At 42.7% G+C, this 25,966-nt stretch overlaps 2 protein-coding genes across 5 annotated transcripts in view; both read right to left on the reverse strand.

The window, feature by feature from the left end:
* Positions 1-1,382: 1,382 nt before the first annotated feature.
* LOC120552454 lies at positions 1,383-16,704 on the reverse strand. 3 transcript variants are annotated; one of them, XM_039790538.1, is made up of 18 exons: positions 16,657-16,704; positions 14,296-14,499; positions 10,333-13,288; positions 10,202-10,234; positions 9,466-9,607; positions 9,137-9,277; positions 8,949-8,997; positions 8,426-8,562; positions 7,073-7,176; positions 6,776-6,886; positions 6,322-6,582; positions 6,060-6,130; positions 5,733-5,918; positions 4,414-4,483; positions 4,203-4,334; positions 3,822-3,895; positions 3,482-3,551; positions 1,383-2,701 (listed from the first exon to the last, which is right to left on the reverse strand). In XM_039790538.1, the coding sequence occupies exons 3-18, from the start codon at positions 13,276-13,278 to the stop codon at positions 2,555-2,557; spliced, it is 4,674 nt and encodes a 1,557-aa protein (XP_039646472.1). In that variant the 5' UTR covers positions 13,279-13,288; positions 14,296-14,499; positions 16,657-16,704; the 3' UTR covers positions 1,383-2,554. The 3 variants fall into 3 exon arrangements, with proteins under 3 accessions (XP_039646472.1, XP_039646475.1, XP_039646474.1); XM_039790541.1 differs by lacking the exons at positions 10,202-10,234; positions 16,657-16,704 and having other exon boundaries at positions 14,296-14,449; XM_039790540.1 differs by lacking the exons at positions 14,296-14,499; positions 16,657-16,704 and having other exon boundaries at positions 10,333-13,398.
* Positions 16,705-18,232: 1,528 nt separating this feature from the next.
* The window catches only part of LOC120551896 (gamma-aminobutyric acid receptor subunit rho-3-like), a 30,483-nt gene continuing 22,749 nt past the window's right edge, over positions 18,233-25,966 (reverse strand). For both annotated transcript variants that reach the window (XM_039789467.1, XM_039789468.1), the window contains 5 exons: positions 25,283-25,420; positions 23,854-24,006; positions 22,959-23,020; positions 20,553-20,684; positions 18,233-18,949 (listed from right to left, as the gene is read on the reverse strand). In XM_039789467.1, coding sequence (XP_039645401.1) covers positions 18,647-18,949; positions 20,553-20,684; positions 22,959-23,020; positions 23,854-24,006; positions 25,283-25,420 — 788 coding nt within the window. In that variant the 3' untranslated portion in view covers positions 18,233-18,646. The remainder of the gene's footprint in view (positions 18,950-20,552; positions 20,685-22,958; positions 23,021-23,853; positions 24,007-25,282; positions 25,421-25,966) is intronic.

A 25,966-nucleotide genomic window follows, 5' to 3' on the forward strand; every position in this document is an offset into this window, starting at 1 on the left:
TGTTCTCCTGTTTTACAGATTGCCCGTCTCCTCCATTGCTCTGGCCTTTGCCTTTAAATGTGGCCATTCTTTAGTCAACATCTGCATGTGGAAATGTAACCTCAACAGAATAATGGGATTAATATTAAAAGGTCAAGCAGCCTTTTAATTAAGTCCAGTATGATGGAACAAGCCTAATGTGGCAGTGACACATAAGTGATCATCAATTTGTCCCTCTAACACAGTGTAATTCATTAGTATTATTCATCACATTCATGAGGCCTATAGGCTAGCCTACCAGGAATCAAATCATCCTTATTGTGAACAAGTGGTGGGGCCACTTAATGGGGAACTAATGGGACTCATCTGCCATCTGCTGGTTAGAAGACCGAACCACAACCAAGGGTGTGAACATCAGGCACTCAGTGCTGGGACTCTGCAGCAGAAGTTCACAGCAGAGGGTGTCGTGAAAGACGTTAAAGCTTAAAAAGGTCCACTGTGTAGTGTTTTATTAGCTAAAATCAATGTCTTCATTCATAAACATGTCCTCATTGGTGTAAAATGAGCTCTGCCAATGATCTGACTTATCCCCGTAAGCGAAGAATTTCTTATCTGTATTTACATTGGACGGGCGAGTCCAAGGAGGCTTCCATGTCATTAAGCCATTTTGAAAAACTTTAATCACTGAGAAGGAAGTGATATTTTTTTTCCCCACACTATGGCCACACCAAGACCCGCCCTTCAATAGCTACCATTGGCCAGGCGTCAATGCTTACGCAAGGCAACGTAACCTGATTTGTACAGGTCCTATCCCCTGACCAATCGGCTATCCTAACCTTAACCACTCAAGGTGAAATGCCTAACCCCAACCAATCGAGCTGCTTCGTAGGGCGGGTCTTGGCGTGACCATAGTGGGATTCGGAATTTTGCGAGAGAGACATAGAGCACTAGCGTACCTGTCTAGCTAATCCATTTTCGTTCAGCGCCAGCATCACGTGACTGAAACCAGCTGAAACGGAGAAGGAGATCGGCGAGAGGCGCTTGTTGCCGCCCCGGCAACATTTGAAAGCCTGCACTGCCCTTTAGTTCATAACGGAGGATCGGACTTATGCCGAGCCACGGGAGAAGGACTCCTCGTCGCCAAAAAAGTGAAAATCGGAAGACATGTTTGTCATAGCGTCTCGGTACATAACGGCTACCGTAGTTGCAAAGCGCATTTGAAAACGCGAGGCGCTAGAGAGCACTAGTCGCTTAAATGCAAAATACAATTTCACCGCTAGATGGGAGAAATTCCTACACGGTGGACCTTTAAATAAAGAAGCACAGCATTGGTCTGGTGAAGAAAAGCTTGGATTAATCAGACTGATTAGCTTTGAATCAACATATATAAAAACACAAACTAATCATTTTAACTTGAAAGGCACTTTAATATTTGTTCAATAATATGTACATCTGTACAGACAAAGTAACATGTGCCACAACTACGCCTGCTCTTTCTCCAGGACAACTGTTTCACATTTAAAACTGGATATTTTAAACAAAAGACCATTGGAATCAGTGCAGTTCGAGAGGCTCGTGCTGAAGCGATGCTCGTTTACGGACACGGAGTAACTACTGCGCCCAGCCAGAGGCTCCGCGGGACGACCTGAACCGAGCCTGCCTGTGTCCGAAACACTGTATGCTGTGACACGGGGGGGGGGGTACACGTAACTCCACACAGGTGAGACTAAAGCTTTAACACACAAAAGCACTCCTATCCAACGTAAATAAAAATAGGACATAAATTTAATTCTAAAATGAAATTTAAAAAGTCGTGCAGAGATAAAGTAGTGATATTCAGTGCTTTTTTTTTAAAGTTCAAATCGATACAGGTCTGATCCTGCCAGAACTCACTAACACACACACACTGGAACTTGGTTCATTACAAGCCGGGACATCTCACCACCGTCTGCGAATGGAAACAAACTTGGTGACTAGTACTAATATTTTATGAAACAGCATCATGTGTGCCCACAGCGGCCCTGTAGACTAAAGAATAACACAGATGTATGGAAAGAAGAAGAAAAAAAAAAAAAGTCATGGCGGAACATCCTGTACAGCGAGAAAACATCAAACACACACACACACAAAAGGCAGGAAAAGAAGAGCCATCAGAAAAACCAGACTAAATCAAAACCTGGCTCTCAATAAACTCATCTGAACTACAAATCAAGAAATAAAACTACAAAAAACGTAAAGTTGCAGATCAACATTTACAGATTCTTTCCAGCTTGCGCTCTAAAAACTAAAAGTTGGCATAAACATCCTGAGTGGCTGGCGACCTCAGACCCACACGAGCTCGTCCTGTCCTGAACCAGCCAGCAGTCTGACCCCCCACCCCCACACCCCACCCTGTCAGCGGTGTATATAAAGGCTAAGGTTTCCAGATACAGACCTAAATGGAGTTGATTTAAAGGCCGTTTGGCGGTTAATGCCGCATCTTCCTGCGCCGAGTGATGCCACATCGCTCCGTGCGGCAGGTTTGCGTAATAAGACAGTACAATGATTATCAGCTTATATATCACACCCAATATGATTACTGTGGCAACACATCTGGTTTGGATGCCTGGCCCGGAAAAGTTGGGATGTGCGCTGCTTCTGAAGGGGCGAGGTCAGCGGGCGGCGCCGGCTCATTGGACGACACTCTCTGGCAGATCTGGGCGTAGCTTAGCCTCTTGGACTCCTGGCCAATCAGAGAACAAGATGGTGTCAGAGGCTCTCACACCTTTCCTCTCCTGCACATGAATGGCTTTCAAACACAGTGCTCATCAAACAGATGTGATATCGTGAGCTTAGAATTATTAAGGTTCTATCTCCGTTTAGGGTAGTTCTGAGATATTGAGCATCAAAGTTTTTACATCCCAGCTATTTTGTGAGATGGAACCTTTTTATTTTATTAATAAATAACTAAGAAAATATTTCTTTACAAAAATAACACCACACAGGCATTAATAAACACCTAAAGGATCAGATTATGTCAAAAACTCAATTTCGGCCAAAAGTGGAAATAGAACCTTATAATTCTAAGCTCACGATATCTAATACCTACTAACATCTAATGATCTTTTATCCTCTCTATCAACATACTGGGGTCAGAGGAGACTTTCAGAAATTTTACCTATTTGCCTTTCGATTATTTTTGGCTTCAAGCTACAAATCCAACAAGGCACATGCTTGTAAATGTCACAGGATACCGCAGTTGTTATTTCATATTTGCCCTATTTTTAATGCTCATAAAAGAATCTTACACAAGGTCAGAGGTCAAAATCTCAGATATTATTATTAAATTATGTTCTTGAATCCTCCTTTCTTTCATTCAATTCAATTCCAAGGTGTTTAAAACCCCACTACCAATAATACAGGACAGACTGAAACATGCACTAATCTGAAATCTGCCATTTGAAATAGAGTAGTCCTTAAATGAAAATAGAAGAAACAATTCGACACCATAAACAAGTCTTACTGCGACTGGCTCCTGTGTAAACTGAGCTGGGTTGGCCTCGCTGGTCGTCTCGGCACGCGCCGTCACATTCCTACAGAGACGAGCAGAACACACTCACTGCACACAGCTCTGAGCATAGCTGGCCCCATGACAACTGGGAAACGGATAAAAGCCTACACATGAAATGTTCTTGCGGGCGAGGCAAGCAAAAGAAAAACACATCAAAAAGGAGCTAGTGCTGTGGATCTGATCATGATGAGTAAAAAGGGAAAAAGTAAAGAATGTAAAAATAGAACTAGCCAGATGCTGAGTCTAATGCAGAGGTACATCAGCGTCCAGCTGCTGCCTCGGAGTTACTTACTGCTCTAAGATTGGCTGAGGCTCTTGAGACTTAGTTGGCACCGGTGCACACGGGCTGCTGATTTTCACTGGAATCTGTGAAGAACAGAGAAAAAAAAGAAAAGAGACCAATGTCGAGGGTTTACACAGTCTGGGTTTAAACTACAAGATGGGACTCAGTTACCTTGTTGAGTAGAGTCAAATTGTGTGTGTGTGTGTGTGTGTGTGTGTGTGTGTGTTTAACTATATTTGTCGGGTCCAAAAACCAGGAGTCCAGTATACTTGTGGGGTCCCGACAGCTTTGTGGGGCCAAAATGCGTCCCCACAAAGATAGTGCCACAAACCTGTGTGTGTGTGTGTGTGTGTGTGTGTGTGTGTCAGACAAAAAGAGAGACTTTGTCACCTTCACGTTGCCGTTAGCTGCCTGTACCGTTGCCATGGCAGTCTTTGCCGGAGGAAGAGGAGGGAAGCTCGTCAGGCCGAGCTCAGGAGGAGGAGGAGACGGTTGACGAGGAGGCGACTGACTTTGTGCATTCTACACAAAACACACACAGTCAGTACACAACAAAGCGAACTTTGCAAACGCATCCACGTGCTGCCCGCTAGCTACTTACGCGACTGCTTGCGGCAGATTTGTCCCAGGACCTCGGGTTCTCTCTCCTCCTCTGGCTCAAGTTTCCTCTCCTTCAGAGACACAGCAGAGCAGCGATGTTACAGCAGCTCAGAGTCGAGGAGGATTTATACTTCGGCATTAAAAGCGTCACTCACCTAAACATGATGGCCTTCTGCTCTTTGTTGGCTAGGAGGCTTATTCTGTTTAAATGGAAAGATGTTCGCCCCCCAACATATGGCCAATGGATCAGGGAGGTTATGAGTTATGTTCACTTAGAAAAAATTAGATACACTGTAAGAGGGTCCACTAGAAAATTCTATATAATTTGGCAGCCTTTTATTTATATATATATATAATTTTTTATTATTATTTATTGATGTTGTCTTTTTCTTTTATTTACTTAGATATTTGAATTATATTTGTATGAATCTGCAGACTCATATCTGAGTATGTCTGGATACATGGAAAGTTGTCGGGGTCCAGTACATGTGGGTGGGGGGCACTTGGGAATTATTTGGGTTGTTTGTATGGACAGGAACTTGATTTGACTATTTCAAGTGTGTATTGTATTTCTTTTGCTTGTTATTTTTGAAAATAAAAGAGACCATGTTCAAAAAAAAAAAAGCGTCACTCAACATACTGTATTATTAACGTGTCTGTGTAGGCACGGAGGGCTACATGTGTGCACCTTTCAAGAATTGTTATTCTGTATAGGTGCTGCCTCTCAGAGCAAACCTTCTTCACGGTCATTAACAGTGAATTTAACCGGGTAGAGCTTCTATAGCTTGTTGGCTCTTGGAATCGTGTTACCTTTGATGCTGCTGTGGCCTAATTTCCCTGCTTTCAAAAGGAGGTTTATCCCACGCTTCATTTTCTTAGAGTTAGATTTCAATCTACCGGTGCTTCCACACTGTTTGGTCCGTTTCAAATTAAAATTTTAAATTCTGGTGCATTTGCCCGCTTGGTTTGGTTTGTTCGGGCTGGTGTGAAAGCTTTCAGTTCAACCTTTGGGTGCAGGCCTCTGGTCCAGCAACAGACTTTGTCGGAGTAGATTTTTCTACCCATTCATCATTGTGACGTATGAGGTCAAAGCAAGCAAACTACAGGGATGAAAGCAAACCACGTCCATCGACAGCATCAGATATTATAATCCCTCAGCTTTCCTCAGAGTGGAAGGATAATATGACGTTGACATTCAAAAATAATAATTACAACAGGTTATCACAACACATCACTTGTTAGGAGGACCTACGGTGACAGTCATATGAGTATCAGACTTCACAGCCATACTTGAGAGTATCCGGGTTGATGTTTGGTTACCTTCCCCGGTCAGAAGTGGGCTCGCTCCTTACACCTCTGCTCGGACGGCGCATGGCGCCCCGCGACCGTCCTCGACCCGGCCTCGGCGGAGAAGAGGAGCCCTCCACTGGCGCTTGCTCGGAGGACTGCGAGGAATCATTTAGATTGGACTGCCAACGGTCAGAATTTGACCACCGCGAGCCTCTCCTGGAAGTAATCAATCATGAACGCCAGTAAGCGCATATTTACACCGACAACAGACTGACATAACACGTCATTACAAGTATGATGATTCACAGCTAATAAATGGGACGTGCACAACAGGTTACTAATTTGATGAGTGGCTACCTCATCCTGTGTGGGTTATGAGGTTTGAAGCTGGAGAATCCATTAATGAAGTCATTCATCAACGTTTGATGCTGCGGACGAAAAACAACAGCAGCTAAATTAGCCAACAGAGGATAACACACATTCAATTAACCATGACCAGCATCAGTGTCTCCTAATCGAAGTTAAACAAGAAGGATTATTCTTACTCCGTCTGAAGTCGATGCAATAATAAAGCCTACGACTTCATGTCATACAATTTGGACATAAAAAAAGGACTCACGTCAGCACATTCTTGGTATCCTGCCGCAGCCGAAGCCCACACGTCATTGGTGAAATCATACAGCTGTTGGGTGGGGCAGGGCTGCTGGTAGCTGCTGGGGGGGAAGTAGGGGCGGTAAGGATTGCCGCACGGGTCCAGCTGAGCGGGTCGGTAGCCATTTTTTGGAGCGAAGGAAGTGACTGCCATGGTTTTGGCCTTTATCCTCACCATGATGGGCTTTCCCTTGAACTCCCGAACCTCTTCTCTGAGGTACTTGTAGGCCTAATGACGTGCACGGAGACAGTAACGCGATTCTCTGAGTGTTTTTCAAATCATACAAACTACACGGTTTCACAGTCTTCCTGTTACAGCGTCGTCTGTTCTGATGAAAAGAATCTAAACCACCGCCAACATCAAAAGCGTCACTTTAGAGATTAGAAATAATCAAATCACAGCGTATTTGGCTGTATTTTACCTGTTGTGCGTCGGTTTCCGATTTGAAAGTGACGAACCAGTTATCGTTGCTCACAAACTCACAGCTCAGGAACTTGGGAATGTTCTCCCCGTCAAAGAGAGCCTCCACCTCCTGCAGTACAACAGTGACATCAAACAAACCACAACGGTCACGTACAGACTTCACCGTTATGAAACCCCTGCGTTTTCCTAGCTTGACCGATAGGACATCTGCTGACAGCGACAAAACGCCACGACCCTCATCTAAGTCTATAAACAAATGTTTGTAGTTTTTTTTTTTAGGAGGAGAGGTTCTTGCCTCCTTGGGTGTGGTGTCGGGGATCTCACGCAGGATGACGACACATCGACTCTGACTGGGCCGGACCTTCTGTCCACAAAGAGCCACCTGGACCAGCGGCAGGGCTGCCAGCCAATGAGAGAAGAGGACGTTTTCAGGACAACAGTAATCGGTCTAAACTTTCACATATTTCAGGGATGCTTTACTTGAAGGCCTCTACATAAGAGTGACATGAACACACGAACCCTAACCCTAACTTGTCACGACAAAAACCGAAAAAGACACTTAATGACAGAAGCGTTATGTCATAAACATTTATGACATGTTTATAATGTTTGACACGTTCATGACAGTGTCATGTCACTCTTATACTCTTGTGTGTGTGTGTGTGTGTGTGTGTGTGTGTGTGTGTGTGTGTGTGTGTGTGTGTGTGTGTGTGTATGTGTATATATATATATATATATTCCTACACACACACACATCTCTCTCTCTCTCTGAGTATTTGCAGGAATGGAAATCTAACAATCATTCCTACATTTTTCCTAAAGCCCTGCTCAGACCAAAGATTCGCGATGAGACGAAACCGTTTTAGAACGCTGCAGGGAAACGTTTCAGCGGTCTGAACCGGCCCGTCTCCGGTCGACTCAAACCAGCTGACGGTGTCGCCGCGACTCAGCTGTTCAAGTCCCCGAGGGCTGCTTTTAGAACGTAAGGGACTTCACCTGTTTTCAACAGCCAATAGAGAAGTCAGCCGGTAAAGTCAGCTACAAACTATAGAAATAACATGATCCACAATCCATTTTATTTTTAGGTTACATGTAACAGCTGGTCGAAATGGCAGCGTTTCGGACGGAGCCTCAACGACAGAAAGCCGGAAAGCACGGTAAGGTTATATGGTGGAGCGAGCTAGAGAGGGACTGAAGAGAGGGAGCGCCCAGCGGCCTTTGAAGAAAGCCGTGAATCAGAGAAATAAACCGTTGTTTTCGCCGATTCATCGCTAGAAATGCAACTGCAGCAAGCGTCTCGATATTACTACCGTTACCCACATTCATATTAAGACGCAACAAACAATATATCTAGCTAGAAATAAAGCCTAAAAGTCGGAAGTTAGAACGGAAGTACAAAGAGGCGTTGTTATGGAGATGATACACCATAACAACGATACACACTGGCAGGTTTCAGAACGCTGCAGATCGCAAATCTTTGGTCTGTTATGTTACATAAAAACATATTATCATTAAAAACTAATAATACCTGACCAGACTCATTCTGAATCCATACCCACAGCACAAGATCGCCAGCATTTGGCTAGTGGTTAAATGTTCACCCTGAATAAAAACTCAATCAGACACACGTGCAGAAATAAACACTGACATTTCAAAATGTCGGCGATGAGGTCCAGGTCCGTGCTGATCCTCTTGATCTTGTCGAGGCTGGCCAGAGTTGCGATGGGAACATACTGGTCGCTGTCCATCTGAGAATTCAGGTACAGGTCGTTGCCAAGGTGCTCCCTGTGGAGGGACAGAAGGGGCTTGTGAGAACAGTCTCTATCGAGGAATGTTTGGAGAGGTTACCAACGGTTAGGACATATCGCACGTGTTGGACAAAACACACACACACACAAAAAATAAAAAAACAATTGTATAAATTCCCCGACAAGGAAAATGGTTTATTTAAATACAATTGCCGGAAGGTCAACGACAGCCAGAATACTAAACGTTGCACAAAACCCAATTTGGTATTTGCACCTTTTTTTTTTTTTCTAAGAGCACTGACATTACATTTAAAATGTTGTTTTTATGCTTAGACAACATGTTGTGGCGTTCAATAACCACAGTTAGTGATCATATTAATATCTGATGACATAACTTCTTCAAAAGAAGTGGTGACTTGTTACCTGGTCAGGCAGGACTCCAAAACGGTCCTCAGCTCTTCTCTAGTCTCATCTGAAATCAAAGTCATGACCGCAAAGTCAGTGCTTTAGAGACAACACCAACTCAAGTTCATTTTATTGTGGTGAAACATAAAAACAGATAATATAACCTGGGTAAATAAACAACCTCAACACCTAAATTGGACTGCTACCTGTAACAGGTGGGTCAATGGGCTCTCCATGAACTACTGAAGCTTCGGCAGACAGCGTCTGGTACTCTGGTGTGCTGGGATCTGCTTCAACCACAGCCTCAGCCAGGCCCACGTTCTCCAGCTGGAACTCTGGCTCGTATCCTCAAAAAAAAAAAAAAAGTCAACCCCAAGGTATCTTACCACCACGCCATAACCAATATTTGCTTTGCAGACAGTTACATTTGTTCAAGTTCAGCAAGTTGTTCATCATTCATGTTGTAAATTATAAACTCTTCATCAGAAAATTAACTAATTATTGTAATTCCAGTCCCCAAGTAACTCCAGCCTACCTTCCTGATTGGTCAGATCGCTGGGGAATTGCAGCCATGGCTCATGAGCCTGCAGGAAGGCGGGGCCAGGGACGTCCAAGTTGAAGTTGTGATTGGTCCATACCTCAGCGTTAGGGTTAAGGCTTGGGGCAGCAACAGGTTCCTGAAACAAAACAACAACAAAAAAAACACAATTTGTACAATATTAATCGAACATGAAAAGTCAAGTCCGCTTATTTTAAAAACGAGTTATTTTGAAAGAACAAATTAATATGAACAGTAGCAGATAAGCTAGCAGACACTAGCTTGTGTGTTCAGGTGTTTTACATCAAGAATGGACAGAAGATGTTCTCTAGTATCTTTCATTAAATCTGATTCAACCTAAAATGCGATGCTCAAATGTGTATTTTATAAAATCCACAAAACTAAATGCTATTTCATCTCAATGTCAATCAATGTTAAAGCAATAATGCAGATGAAAACCTCTTAAAGATTCATTCTCAGATGTAAATCACAGCTGATTCCACTTCATACTTCATCTACAACAGATAACAGACCCTCTGAATCGGAGTTAACTTACCCTTGTTATATCAAGGCTGTTATTTTATAAGTGCATGTACTTGCATTATTACACTTTTTCATTGTTCTATCTAAATTATACAAAACTGTGACTGTAACAAAGCCGTCTGTGTGAACAATGAACACTCGTTATGTAACATCTTTATAAAAAGGAGTATTGAAGACTCTGCCTGCTGACCTGTTCAGATTGCCCAGCCAAGTCTTTCTTTCCCTGACAGAATCACATAAAAAAAGAAATTTTGTTTTTATTTTCAGGCATAAGACATGAACACTGAACCCAACTGTCTCACATGTTAAGCGAACACTTACAGACTGAGTGCAATCTGTGTGCCAGTCCCACACGCAGCGTCCCTGAGGCATCACTGTGCTGTAGGGGTAAGCTCCCAGCAGAGCCATAGACGGCTGGAGCTCCGAGACCAGGGCTGGGATCTGCTCTACGTCGGCGCCCGTCCTGCTCTCGCCCTGGCTGGGCTCGGCATCAGACGCGCCCTGGGCCCACGCCCCGCAGCTATCCTCCAGACCCAGTTTGATCCAGGGGTGGGGATAGAGCTGGCAGACGGAGGAGTCCGCGTCCTCTCCCAGCAGCTCGGACACCATCTCCCTCATCCCTCCTTCTCTCTCCCCCTCCTCGGCAGTAGCGGGAGGCTCGCGTCCCAGGAAGTGAATCTCGTATGACGGAGTTGAGGCATAAACATCAACCTGCCCTGGGTCCACAGGGATCATGTCCTCCTGGCAGTCCAAAACCGAGGATGCATCGCCACCCGGACAGCTGAAGTCATCAGGAATCACATAGGAGTCATCGCAGATGCCGGTGCCGACCTCGGAAATATTTGGAGTTTCTGGAGGAATATCACTGTCAAGTGCAGACATCTCCCCCTGTGAGATGTGAACCTGTATTCCAGTGATTTCCTCGAAATGAATTTCATTTGATGAATCTCCAGCTTGAGGGAAACATTCAGCAGTGTCATTTGGCAGGCCGATGTCGACGTCAGAGGAAACGCTGGAGCTTAATATTACCGGGGGTTCGGAGGCTGTTTGAGGCTGTTCTACTGTATCTGCAGATTCATGCTTGACTGGGGCATCAATCCGAGTCCCCTGTGCAGCTGCTGCGTCCACTCCTTCCTCACACGCATGAATAAATACTTTCTCTGGTGGATTTTCCTCCTGTTGGATTTGTCTGCATTCCCTCTCGGTAGGATTAGCTTCAGTCTCTGGACAGAAACTATGCTTACCTTCCACAGGAGGTGTGCACGGAGATGAGGAAGAGGGAGGTGGAGTGAAGGAAGCAGTAACAGAAAGCTCACTTTCAGCAGGAGGAGGCCGCGTGAGAGGCCCGAGACTTAAATCTTCCGGGCCGTGAAGAGCGAGGCTTGCATTTACAGCCGTGCTTGTATCTGGGCGAGAGGTGTTCGGAGCTGTTTCAGGTAAAACATCTGTAACATCCCCCCTCTCAACGGGTTTGCCGTTCTGACAGACTTCCGGTTTTGGTTCTTTGGCTGCCTGTCTGTCATCACCACTCATGAGGACATCCTGAAGAGGCTCGTCACGGTCGTCGCTATGGTCCAACTCGGGTGGATCTACAACATCTTGACCAGGAGGCTTAATGCTGCTCAATTCAAATGTTGGATCGTTTGAATTTACATCTAATTTGTCGGATATTATGAAGTCACACTGGTGAGATGTGGTTTTAAAGTCTGAGAGAGGAGTCAGATGTGTGCGGCAGGAGAAGGCCGTCAGTTCAATGGGCAGCGATGACACAGCTGAGATGGTGGGAACCGAGGACACCTCAGTGAGAGTCGTACCTGCTGTGCCGCTGTAACCGACGTCCCCCTCCTCACTGTGGCCTCTGCAGATCCTCAAGGGGATAGCCTCCCTCTGTAGCGAGGATTTATCCATCTCAAACTGTCCTCCAGACAGAGGAAAGACAACCTCATCCCCGTGCAGCGGTTTGAGCTTTGAAGAACTGGAGCTGGATGCCTCACGTTTACTCTCCTCCTCAACACGTGCACTTTCATTTGCGTGCGACGTCATCAACATGTAATACATGGATTCATGCGTTTCCTTAGCAGCGGTCTGGCAGTCCAGATCTTTAAACGGAGTCCCGTCTGGCGTGGAGGCCCGAGGTTCCTCGCGGTTTATTTGACTGCTGGGCAGGGGCAGCGAGTCAGACAAAGGGTCAACCTGCTTTACAACGGGATGAGGTAAGGAGGTCTCCTCTGCTGGGAGTGAATTCTCTGGGTGTGTCTGTGACAGGATGGTGGAAGACTGATGACTCGAAGCTGGTTCCTCATCACGCGACTGGCTGGTCGTTTTAGATTCTGGGACATATTCCTGGCCGCAGGCTGTGGATGCCTGTGTGTGCGATTGGCCGGAGGCCAGAGACTCCGCTACGCAGGGCAGAGCAGCTGTTTCTGCTTCAGCTGTGCGCAGCGAGTGTGTTGCTCCAGCTGTTTGGGATTGGCTGTGGACGTGGTCATGTTCAAGGTCGTCGGCGTCGATGGAACATATGCTGTAGAAGCTCCGGGTCCTCGTTTCGAAACCTTGACCCAGCGTCGTCGCGACGACGCAGACGTCCTCACCTTCCTCCTCGTTGTGCTCAGCTTTGGGGTAATCCCACCGTGTCTCCCGACACTCGCTGACCAGCGGCAGCTGGTTATCGGACGCCTCGCTCCCTGTGACGTTGCCCTGGCAGTTAGCAGAGGGTAACCTGGCGGGAGATGACCAACATTTTTTCGACGGGTGCCTGTCTGGGAGCTGATTGAACCATAAAGCCCTGAGTGTGGCATTCTCCACAATCTTCTGTTTGGCTGGACTCCGTGTGGGCACCTCCATATACGGGGCCGGGCCACAGCTGGGCATGCCAGTATGTGTCATGCCTACCTCAGTCTCCGCGGTTGTATGTATGTTTTTGCTGGTTGTGATAATTATAGCCCCCTTCTCGTCGTGAGTGCTGGCTGCTTTAAGATCCCTCTCACTCCGCGTGGTGCTGTCCCCGCATGCCACGGCCGCCTCTGTCCAAACTTTGTTGCCCAGTTCTGGTGGTCTTTCCTCATCTTCCGCAGGCTTTCTCTGGGCCGGTCTGTCTGCCACACGTTTTTCCTCTTCGTCCAAGCACACATGCTGAGCTACAGCCGCAGCGTGTTGCCTGACCTGGTCTGTCACGTCATTCAGCCCATTGTGGAGCGGGGGCTGTAACAGACTGCTCCTCTCGCTCTGCTGGCCGGGGTTGAGCTCTTTACTAAAGCAGCACCCCATCTTCTCCGGCCTAAAGTGGGAATAAAACACAAGACTGCTATGGCCACACACACTGAGAGCCTACACAACACGAGACAAAATCATGAGCAGCTCCTCACGATGGCTCAGCCACATGCAGAAAGAGAAAAGACCCTCTACTCCCCCTTGCTTCGCCCCTTCCCTCCTCGTTTTCCCCTCCCCTGCCCAGAATAGCAAATGTGAAGGAGCTCACATGTCCCTGCCACTCAACAGTAGGCTGCACACCACTTTGTGTGTGTGTGTGTGTGTGTGTGTGTGTGTGTGTGTGTGTGTGTGTGTGTGTGTGTGTGTGTGTGTGTGTGTGTGTGTGTGTGTGTGTGGGGGAGCCCTAGTTAGGCGACAGTTTGAGAGGGGTCAGCACATGGCCCAGCGGCCACCAATCACAGAGCAGTAATGCAGCAGTGTCGACTCTCCCTCCCTCCCTGACACTCCCCCTTCTTCCTTCCTCCCGTCCCATGCGTTCACTTGTCTTTCCCTCCCACTGATACCTTTCTCTTCGACTTACATCAGTTCTGCTCTCACTACTTTAGCTTCCCCCCCGTCACAACCTCTTCCCTGCCTCCCCTCACAGGACCACTAGGCCCCCCATAAAGGCTGGAACATGGGAAATGCTAAAAGTCTTAACTGGTAATTGTATTTTTTTTTAAATAATACATTTATATAACATTACTTTGGAATATTGTTATTTCTGTCTACTCTTTACATACGTCTATTCTATGTCTGTCCATCCTGAAACAGGGATCCCTTCTCTGTTGTTCTTTCTGACTTTTTTGTTTGTTTTTCTGTTTCTGCTGTGCGATTTTGGATTGTATAAATAAAATTGACTCGACTTTTTTTTTTTAAACAAAATTTGGTTTCCAGATCTAGATCTGACAGTGAAGTTGATTCCTTTCGAGTTCCCGTATCTAGCGATGCGTAGTTCTGTTACTTCAGAGAAGTACTTTACTTTAGATAAGAACTACAGGAGTGTCCGTGTAGTGAGGGTTAATATTGCAGTACCTGGTAGAAGTAGTAGTATCCTGGACCCAGCGCTCCGTGCGTTAGCGGCACCTGTAGATCAGCTGGATACAGTGGATTCTGGTCTGACGTCATGTGAATCGGGCTCGAGGACAACTCAACGGGACGAGTGCTGCCGCTGTCGATGGTCACCACGGAGACTGGCAGGGGGACCAGTGGGGAGAAGTAAATGAGTCACAACACCAGCTGGCATGATGGAAACAACTAGATTACTCAATATGGACTTCAACTGGTAAATACTGCACATTGAATTAATAATAACTAATAGGTAGGGCTGGGCGATATGGAGAAAATCAGATATCACGATATTCTTGACCAAATACCTCGATATCGATATTGCGGCGATATTCTAGGGTTGACAATTGGGGCTTTAACAAAATATCTGCACACTTAGATCAGTAATCAGTAATGTGGACATATAGTCTAAGTGGGAAAACGGCAAATAATAGAACAGTTACAACAGTCTAGCAAGTTCAGAAAAGTACATCTCTTCACTGTAATGCAGCCTTTAAAACCAGGAAAAGACACCACTTATGTCATATCACAATATTACGATATCCAAAATCTAAGACGATATCTAGTCTCATATCACGATATAATATCGATATATTACCCAGCCCTACTAATAGCTCCCCCTACACTAATGACTTCTTTCATCACTCATTTGATTAATCAGTCAATATTTGACTATATAAAAGTCATAACTACAGACTGATGCAAATCACAATTTACCAGAAAATTACGGTTTCAAATGTTTCACTTAGTTTAACCAACTCTAAAAAATAAACTTATTAATAAAGAAACTAATACATTCAAAAAGCTCACATTGGTCAAACTTTAACCAGTTACCTAATGCTTGGTATTTAAGCTTGTTTGGAGATTTAAAGGATTGAGTAACATTTCAAAAATCGACAAACACATTCACTAACTAGTTTCTTTACAATTTCAAGAATACATCCATTCTAAGACTGAATCATTTCAAAATAGAGCACCACAATGTACTTCTTATAACTTAAGAAGAATTAGTCAATTAATCAATTATTCAATCAATAAAACGCAGTTAATAGTTTACTTAGCTGAAATGACTTTACTGGCTCCAGATTCTTAAATGTGAATAGTTAGTTGCTGTTTTCTTAGATGTTTTTCTCATTTAGGACTGTTGGTTAGACAAAAAAAAAAAAACTATTTTAAGTTGTCCTTTGGGTTTAAAAATGCGCTAATTTGCATACATTTCCAGAACAGAAAAGTAAACATTGGATAAAGAAAATTCTTCTTTCCTTTTGTTGACATAGCTAGCTAGAGTCTTAGGTTTTTACAGAGGGAATTTTTGATATCTATTTTTATTGCTCCATAAATCAGAAATACTGTCAACAGATAGCTAGTTAGCAAGCTATACAAAAAAAAAAATCAATTTTCGCGACCTCAAAATTGAAAAATTATGTTTTTGCCTGTAGCTAGTTGTCTTCCTAAATGCTAACATTAGTTAGCTAACATTAGCTAACTTCAATGATAGAAGCCATGAATAGCAACGTTAATGGGAAAGGGTGTGTTGGGGTGTAAAAATTATTAATTTCTCATAAGTTTTAGCTAGTCTGTCAACAACTTCACTGAAGGATAAACAGATATTAACGGCTAAACGTCATCTGGTTAACAAACTTGGCGAGCTTGGTTGATTTTCTCCCATTCAAAACGACTGAAAGGCATTTGCAATAGAGTTTTGTGTAAGTTAAACTGGTCTCTTTAATAAATATCCATATAAGTTAGCTAGCTAGCTCAAAAGAAAACTATTACTGATGGCAACGCTAGCTAGGTCTGACTTGATTTAACGTTAACGTTAGTTAGCTACCTTTCAGCTCCCCAGTCGGTTACAGTTAAGACAGTCTTCTCGGCTGGCAACCTGAATTAACCTTGACTGTTAGCATTACCGTTAGGTAGTTGGTGAGGAAATACCTCCAATAAACACTTCTGCAAATGTAAGTCAAGTTAACCTAGTTGTTAAATTCTTATCTTACGGAATTTAAACGGCATTTCAGGCAAAACGCAGCAGCTTAATCATGCTAACCGCTAGCTAGCCAACGTTCAGAAATCGAACAATAACAATAACGTTAAAAGATGCTAACGGTTGGGTTACAGCTAGCTGAAGCTAAATGTTGTGCTAACTTAGCTATAAAACTGGTAGCTCATATCAAGCAATCCGACTGGTTCATCGAAATCCTTTGCACATTAAGTATCACTCCGCGTCTGAGAAAAAAACGTGAGCTATTGCTTAAATAACTCAACTTAGTGTTGTAAAAAGCGGGTTCTGGTCGAGTTGTTTTTATTGATCGTGATGCAGGAACTCACCTGTCCTCCTGCTGCGTTGAAGTCTGGCTTTTCTCGCGGTGTGTTTGCGGGACTCTCTCCTCGTTTGCTTTCATAAAAACCGCCCGTTAACGTTGTTGTTTTTCCGACCTTACGCACACTCTGTAGTTTCTATGGAAACTGTACGAACATTCATATTTTAAATTTCAGGGTTTTATTAATATTTTAAATTACAGGGGTTTTTCCCCCGGATTTTAGAAATACTGAAGTCATCAGGCTACAAATGCATCTCCCAGCAACCACAGGGAATTTTGACAGGAACACAAAAAAAAAATAATCCCCCTTGTTAAAATGTTCCAGTTTATTTATTCAATTAAAGGTGCTCTAAGTGATGTGACACGTTTTTTAGGCTACAACATTTTTTATCACATACAGAAAACATCTCCTCACTATCTACTAGCTGCCTGTCACATGAACACAATGTAAAAAAAAACTGGGCCAACCTGCACCACCAAACCTAACAAACAGTCTTCCAGCCAATAACAGACAAGAAGGAGCTGGTTGAGCCATCACTGCAGCAGCGTTAGCACGTAGGCTACATCCACAATGCGTATTCATGACTCAACCAACTCCTTCTTGTCTGTTATTGGCTGGAACACTGTTTGTTATGGTTCGTTGTGCAGGTTGGTTCAGTTTGTTTTTGTTGGCGTTTGTGGAGCCTGGGCTGTCTACAAAGACGACCGTTTTTTTACAGTGTGTTCAGGGGACAGGCAGCTATATGTATGTGACAAAAAATGTTGTATCCTAAAAAACGCGTCACATCACTTAGAGCACCTTTAACTGTTATCTGCTAAAAAAAACAACAACTACTCCACTACCTGGAATAAATCCCGGGGGAGTGCTGAAAACTTTATTTATCATTTTGTTGACCTAAAGTAGTCAAACGGAAACATGTCTACAAAACATATATAGAATCAGCTCATTAAATACCCACCAAGTGTTAGCCATGTGTTTTTCATTTTAAACACCCCATAAAATCAGCAATTGAAAGTATCTGTAGCCAGTATTCATAGAAACCCAGATCACCACCCTCAGTTTGAAGAGAAATGAAAAAGTTTAAAATATTAATTTAAAGCGTCATATGACGACTTATAAAACTTACAAAAGAGCCATGCTGTGTACTTTTTATTGTAACATCCCTAAAACCCCCAAATCCAAGTTTAAACAAGTATAATATGACCCTGATAGATTCACTTTGACATCCTCATGAACAAGATACTAATTTAATGAGATAAGAAATCAAAGTAGACCTGCATGTAGTTGGTTGGCTCCAGTGGTGTAGTCTACAAGATACGTGATACGCAGGTATACGCACTATACCCACTAAGAAAGCTCCAGGATTTCCATATACCCACTTAAAACTGCCCAATGACACGCAACAACATACTTTCCATTATATTTTTGACATATTTTGAATTGTCATCTGTGTTTTCTATCTTTGCATAGGCTAAATAAATGTATTTCCACAGTAAATTGGTTGATAAAATTGTATCAGAATGCAGGAAATTAAGTCTTTGATGCTCAAAATTTCCCTGGTGGAGGGCACCCAGATCCCCCATGCCCCCAAATGTGATATGATATGATTTTTTCATGATTTTATACGAAAAAAGGAAGATAAAAAAAAAAAGGAAGAACATTTTCACATAAATTTTATCCTAATTTCGTATTTCTCTGTGGCTCATTGGGATCCATTACTTCCTAAGTCTCAGGATTCAACCCGCTCCCATGAGACAAATGTCAGGGTGAAATTGTGCACAATTAAAAGTTTCTACTCTGAGGAACTGGAGTGCTTTTATCTCTCTTATAAAGTGATGAAGCCGGCGCTGAAGGGGCTCTCCTGTGATCAAGAGTTCATTCAGTAAAGTGTCTGTGGAGCTCTGTGGAGAAGAGGGATCCCCCCAGCATGCTCTCTGACTCAACACTTGGGCTTAGTAAAGTGCACCAGAGTTCACCGAGAGTTTGCGGTGCTGATTCAGGAGTACAGGCTCCAGTAGACGACGTTAAAGAGCAGGTAGGACATCGGGAAGGCCACACGGGAGTACGAGTCGATCACGTAGCTGTTGCTGACAAACAGGTCCACGTTTTGACGCAGAGACCACTGCCGGCGCAGCCGAGTCCCCTCCGTGGGCCGGTTGTCCAGGGCCTGGGTCGGCGTGGTGAGGGGGCCAGAGGACCCGGTGGGCGCTAGGCCGGAGAATGGAGTCAGCTCAATGTCGTTGTCGTGGAAACAGCCGTCATAGGCCATCGCCTGGCTGGCGTTGAAGGTTGATGGGATCTGAAACACAGAAGGTAGGCCTACAGATCATGCAACAAACTTGACAAGCTAGGTTGACTTTCTCCTATTCAAAACGACTGAAAGGCATTTGCCGTAGAGTTTTGTGTAGCTAAGTTAAACTGGTCTCTTTAATAAATATCCATATAAGTTAGCTACAGATCATGCTGTGGATCGTTTACATTTAGTTTACACAGTTCTCTCCAACACAGCCAAGACCAATGCACCGCTACACATCCTCAGATCTAATGTGAGGTTTTGAGGACATTTTAGATCGTATTTAAAGCTGCTGTGTGATCAATATTTTTATACTTACAAGTGATCAAATGTACTACTGTCATTTAAGATAAAGAAAAAAAATGCAAATCTTCACATCTGAGAAGATGAAACCATTTATCTGTTATCTGTAACCGATTAGTTTTTTTTATAATTAACTTATCAAGTAATTGATTTATCTATGTCTTTTTTTAAAATAATTTTTGGGCATTTTTTTTAGCCTTTAATAGACACGACAGCTGTAGACAGGAAAGGGGGGAGAGAGAGGGGGAAGACGTGCAGCAAATGGCCACAGGTCGGACTCGAACCCGGAGCCGCAGCGTCGAGGACTGAGCCTCTGCATATGGGCGCCCACTCTACCAGGTGAGCCCGATTTATCTATATGTCTGGCAGTTTAAGTCTGTTGTTTTTTTTGTTTTAGGTTGTTTACGTTTGTTAAAAAAAAATTTAAAATAAAATATATTAAAAAAAGGTTGTTTCATGTTTTACAGTGCTTATATTTGTTTTCTTTGTAGTTCATATGTTTTCTATGTAAAATCTCAATTTGTAAAATAAGTAGTAACTCCAGCTGTCAGATAAATGTCATGTCAAGTGTCATGGTAATACTCTAGTAAATTACAGATACCTCAAATGTGTACTTCAGTACAGCACATGAATAAATGTACTTAGTAACATTCCATCACTGTAAAATACTCCATCTCCTAAACCAGAGATCTTCAACAAGGGGGACCGGGACCCCTAGGGGGGGTCCTCAGAGTCAATGCAGGGCGGCCTCCAAATTGACGTTAATTTTTGAAAGTTTTTTCCAAAATGAAAAAGACTCTATCTAAGATATTATTAGCAAATATAAATCCCCACTGATGATAGGCTTACTGGCCTATAGGTAAGGTAGTCACTAAGGTAGCCATCCACAGATACAGTTCATCCTAAAGATTCACTGTGCCACATGTATGTTTAATAATTAATAAAATCATGCCAACAGTTATTAGGCTATTTTAATAGCTTAGTATTACATGGGAAAAAAAGGTATGTATAAAGGCTTTAGGCCGACCTACACGATACTGTAGGCCCAGTTTAATATTCAACTTAATTTTATACAGTATACGTAGTAGGGGGTCCCTGCTCCGTCTCTCTCAGTTAAGGGGTCCTTGGCCTAAAAAACGTTGAAGACCCCTGACCTAAACAGAAAATATCAGATTGTAATGTCTCTGTTTGGCCACTAGAAGGAGACATTAAGTTAAATATGTAATTCCAAAGCTTCCCTCCCTGTGTTGTCCGGGTGTTTGTGTGTAGTCTAATAATCCCCCCTGTGGTCGCCCGTGCCTCTGACCTTCCCCCTCTTCATCTTCCTCATCTCCTCCAGAGTGGTGCAGTAGTTCACTGCTGCGTATTCGATCACAGACAGGAAGACAAACAGGAAGCTGGTCCACAGGTAGATGTCCACCGCTTTCACGTACGATACCTGGACAACAAAGAGACACATTCACTACGTCACCCATGGAAAAATCTTCATGTACAAAAGGCAAGGCGGCTTTATTTGTATAGCACATTTTAGCAACAAGAAAAATTCAAAGTTCTTTACATAAAACATTAAAAAGCAATTAAAACAATTAAGAAAAATAACAAAACAGCTGAAATAGAATACGACAGGTATGAAATACATGAATAAAAGTGACAGTTACTTAAAAAACAGGCAGCATTAAAAAGAAAAGTCTTCAGTCTTGATTTAAAAGAACAGAGAGTTGCAGCGGACCTGCAGTTTTCTGGGAGTTTGTTCCAGATATGTGGTGCATAAAACGGAAGAAAAAGGAAGCATACATTGTGCAGGATTGTGCAGCTTTTCAGCACAGAAGAGTATTATACATATATACATATGCACATATAACATATGAAAAGGTTACACACTTATAATACAAAAGGAGATTATACATGCCTTTGTGGAAGTGTGGTGCTATTTTGAGCCTTCGTAGTGGTATATAAATAGAGATTTCTTTTTACTTTACCCGTGCCCCGACGACTAGCGTTATAAGCTAATTAGCGGTTTGCGCTAAAACTGGTCACATTCGATTAGCATGAAAACATATCCCAGAGAACGGTCGACTCGGTACACGTGTGTTATTAACCCCTAGGTTCATTTTGCGCCGGATTTGTCCTTAAAGGTCCCATGACATGGTTCTCTTTGGATGCTTTTATATAGACCTTAGTGGTCCCCTAATACTGGATCTGAAGTCTTTTATATAGACCTTAGTGGTTCCCTAATACTGTATCTGAAGTCTCTTTTATATAGACCTTAGTGGTCCCCTAATACTGTATCTGAAGTCTCTTTTATATAGACCTTAGTGGTCCCCTAATACCGTATCTGAAGTCTCTTTTATATAGACCTTAGTGGTCCCCTAATACTGTATCTGAAGTCTCTTTTATATAGACCTTAGTGGTCCCCTAATACTGTATCTGAAGTCTCTTTTATATAGACCTTAGTGGTCCCCTAATACCGTATCTGAAGTCTCTTTTATATAGACCTTAGTGGTCCCCTAATACCGTATCTGAAGTCTCTTTTATATAGACCTTAGTGGTCCCCTAATACCGTATCTGAAGTCTCTTTTATATAGACCTTAGTGGTCCCCTAATACTGTATCTGAAGTCTCTTTTATATAGACCTTAGTGGTCCCCTAATACCGTATCTGAAGTCTCTTTTATATAGACCTTAGTGGTCCCCTAATACTGGATCTGAAGTCTCTTTTATATAGACCTTAGTGGTCCCCTAATACTGTATCTGAAGTCTCTTTTATATAGACCTTAGTGGTCCCCTAATACTGTATCTGAAGTCTCTTTTATATAGACCTTAGCGGTCCCCTAATACTGTATCTGAAGTCTCTTTTATATAGACCTTAGCGGTCCCCTAATACTGTATCTGAAGTCTCTTTTATATAGACCTTTGTGGTCCCCTAATACTGTATCTGAAGTCTCTTTTATATAGACCTTAGTGGTCCCCTAATACTGTATCTGAAGTCTCTTTTATATAGACCTTAGTGGTCCCGTAATACTGTATCTGAAGTCTCTTTTATATAGACCTTAGCGGTCCCCTAATACTGTATCTGAAGTCTCTTTTATATAGACCTTAGCGGTCCCCTAATACTGTATCTGAAGTCTCTTTTATATAGACCTTTGCGGTCCCCTAATACTGTATCTGAAGTCTCTTTTATATAGACCTTAGTGGTCCCCTAATACTGTATCTGAAGTCTCTTTTATATAGACCTTAGTGGTCCCCTAATACTGTATCTGAAGTCTCTTTTATATAGACCTTAGTGGTCCCCTAATACTGTATCTGAAGTCTCTTTCCCGAAATTCAGCCTTGGTGCAGAATTACAGCCAGGGGGGGGCCTTGACCAACTGCTTGTTTGAAAGCCATGATGTCTCTCTCTTTCTCATGGGCGGGACAACTTATCTGGGCGGGCAAAGCAGAGAAAGGGGGCGCAAGGAGCAAGATTCCAGATCTTCAGATTCTCAAAGACAGAGCAGGATACCCAGGGCTCGGTTTACACCTATCACCATTTCTAGCCACTGGGGGACCATAGGCAGGCTGGGGGAACGCATATTAATGTTAAAAAACCTCAAAGTGACATTTTCATGCCATGGGACCTTTAAGACCCTGAGAGCCCATATGAGCATGGACACATGTAAAGAGGCCCACTGCCCCTGAAGGCCTCATGAACCCTCACACAAACACAGCTGTTACCTGAGGCATGGAGGAGGACACTCCGGTGATGATGGTGGACATCGTGAGCACCGTGGTTATACCTGCAGGAGGCGAGAGAGCACAGCACATCTGTTTCTACATGCCAGCACATCTGTTTTCAGACACAACACAAAGTTTTTGGACATTTGGAATAAAACAACATTTGCACTGCGGGAGCATTTCAATGAGAAAATGTAGACCTGTTTAAAATGATTTAAGACCTAGAACACAATTCTTCAGTGAATTTAATAAAAACATTCTTAAAGATTTTGTTGTTGTTGCATTTTAGGTCTTTATTTGATAGGACAGCTTAGACAGGAAATTTTAGACTTTTTAGGACTTTTTAAGACCCTGCGGAAACCCTGGTTACATTATGGGTCTCCCCTCCCACTAAAAGCTGGTCACAACAAAGTTAATCATGAAATCTTAGGGCTCAGACTTTAGTTTTTCGTTCATGCCCTTGTGTTGTCCTCGGGGTCGATTTTGACCCGTTTTCAAAGTTTTTTATAACAGAAATATGGGTTTCTTTCAACAAAATTGGCCAAAATGAACATTGAGGCATGGCGAGCAGGTGAAATATATGATTTAATTGAATTTTGGGTGTTTTATTCAATTTTAAAGCATTGGAAAAAAGGTTTAAATGGTTTTCACAACCGTATGTATATCCTGACTAAACTTTGACATAAAGCAGTCTGTGATATCCACTCAACATCCTCTGATGTTTTTTTTTTAATTAAAAATAGGTATAATGTCATAAAAAAATAGGTTTATTGACCATGCATCAAAAAAAAAAAGTGACAAATACATTGGGAAAAAGAGCCACATTTTTTTTTTCAATTTTGACGAAAGTTAATGGTCGACGGGAAGACAAACAAGGGTTAATATATGTAAATACCCAGAGAGACACGGGCAGGGACGGCCCTCCGGTCGATCCAGAAAGAGACCCAGGACAGGACGACCATCAGCATGGTGGGAAAGTACGTCTGCAGCATGAAGAAGAAGATGTGCCTCCGCAGGATGAAGTTAATGAACAGACGGTTGTACCAACCTGACAGACGGAGACGGAGAGACACTCATGTTGGACGTTAGGAAACACGAGCATTAGGGATGTAACGATACACTCAAGTTATAGTTTGCTTACGATTCACGATTTTAAGTTCACGATATGATTTTCTCAGGATTCTTTTTACAGAATGAGCTGCAGACAAATGACTGAAAATATTCCTTTATTAATCTAAACTATGCAATGCAACAGATGTGTCCTTTAATCAAAATGCAACTGGAATTGTATTTCTTAAACAACAAAAAAATAATATATATATATAAATAACTAAATTTATTTTATTTTTTATTTTATTTATTTTTAAACTCACAACAGTCAAACATACATAGAGACAAGAAACAAACAAGACCGATAAGGTGTAGGCTGAAGCCAGAGCTTATTACACCTACCCTTTTTACATAAAATTATATTTTTTCGTACAAAAATTAAAGTTACAATAAACTAAATAAATAGAAAAAAATATCTTCAAATGAATAGCTAAGAAGATTTAGTGACGTCTGAAGTCAAACAAGTTAAATCAAAAGTAGATTACGCCCTAGTTCGTTTTGCATTGCATCGCGATTCATTTTTGATGTCAACCGACTGTAACCTTTACACATTTGTATCGATTTTGTTATAGGATAATTATTTATCAAAGAATGGACCAAATCAAAGTTCGTTTTTACTTGCAAGTAGAATCTGTTTTACAGCACTTCAGCGCAAGTACAGAAAAATGACTGAAGGTTGTTCACAACAGTGTCTTTTTAAAGGAGTTGGGAGTCAAGTTAGTCATTCGGTTCATGCAATCAGTAGCTTATCTTCCTATCTGTGGTCAGGCTCGGCATCTCCTCCACATGAGGCGCTCTGCCCTCAGGGATACATCCTGTGCTCTTTGCGAGGTCACTCAGCTTTCATGATTAACACATGAAAGACAGAAATACTAAAACAGCAGTTTGGATGCAAATGGTTTAACAAAGAAACTGAAAAAAAAAAACGCTCTAAGCATAATTTTTACAACAATTAACCATACGTTACATCCCTAATGACAACACTACACACCCCCCCTCTTTTTTCCCCTATTTTCCATACCTTTCAAGTTGACCATTTAAGCACTTAAGTCCTTATTCCTTGTTTGTGTCCTGTCCTTTATCCAGGCATCCAGAGGTTACTTCTTCCTTTTTTTATTTTAATATAATTTCTATCCTGTAATACACACACACACACACACACACACACACACACACACACACACACACACACACACACACACACACACACACACCGGTGCTGCTGTAGAAAGCCAGGCCACTGGAGGCGTGGAAATGCTTAATGAAGAACTGAGACAAGACGATCTCATCCGTCCTCAGAGAGTCGTTCCCATTCTTCCAGTAAAGCATCAGGTCGTTCTCATTATATGCATCTGAGAGAGAGAGAGAGAGAGAGAGAGAGAGAGAGAGAGGGGGAGAGATTCATTTTGTGTACCCTTTTTTCTCAAAGTTAAAGTGTTAAATGAATTTCCAGGATTAAAGTTGTAAATATAGGAAAACAAAGCTTGAATATTATCTGGCATTATAAACTCATAAATTTGCGAGAAAGAACTCGGGGGGGCGGGGGGGGGATTGAAGAAAAAAGTGTTGTTGTTTTTTTGTTAAGGAACCACATCACTCCACTTTGTAAGGTAAGATCAACAAAACATGGTATTTTGTAAAAATGTCATATTTTTTCTGTGCAAACATCTGAATTTGTAAAGTAACTGAAGCTGTCAGATAAATGTAATGGAGTCGAATTTTAAAATGGCGTGAAAAGAAATATGTTCAGAGTGGGGACAACAAGAGCACCACTGTCTGCCCCACAGCCCGCGGCGTTTCGCCCCACTATACTTTCACACAAAAGAGAAATCTCATCTTTTCCTGCCTCAGATAAACCTATTGCTGTGTGTGTGTGTGTGTGTGTGTGTGTGTGTGTG

Source organism: Perca fluviatilis, chromosome 22, assembly GCF_010015445.1.
Source record: "Perca fluviatilis chromosome 22, GENO_Pfluv_1.0, whole genome shotgun sequence".
In the NCBI taxonomy this organism is placed as follows: domain Eukaryota; kingdom Metazoa; phylum Chordata; class Actinopteri; order Perciformes; family Percidae; genus Perca; species Perca fluviatilis.

Coding starts and splice junctions, on each gene's coding strand:
- LOC120552454 (XM_039790538.1), bottom strand. CDS start 13,278: ATGGGGTGCTGCTTTAGTAAAGAGCTCAACCCCGGCCAGCAGAGCGAG. Junction 6,583..6,775: donor CGGAAACCGACGCACAACAG/GTAAAATACAGC, acceptor GCACGTCATTAG/GCCTACAAGTACCTCAGAGA. Junction 4,484..5,732: donor CCCACTTCTGACCGGGGAAG/GTAACCAAACAT, acceptor GTGTCTCTGAAG/GAGAGGAAACTTGAGCCAGA.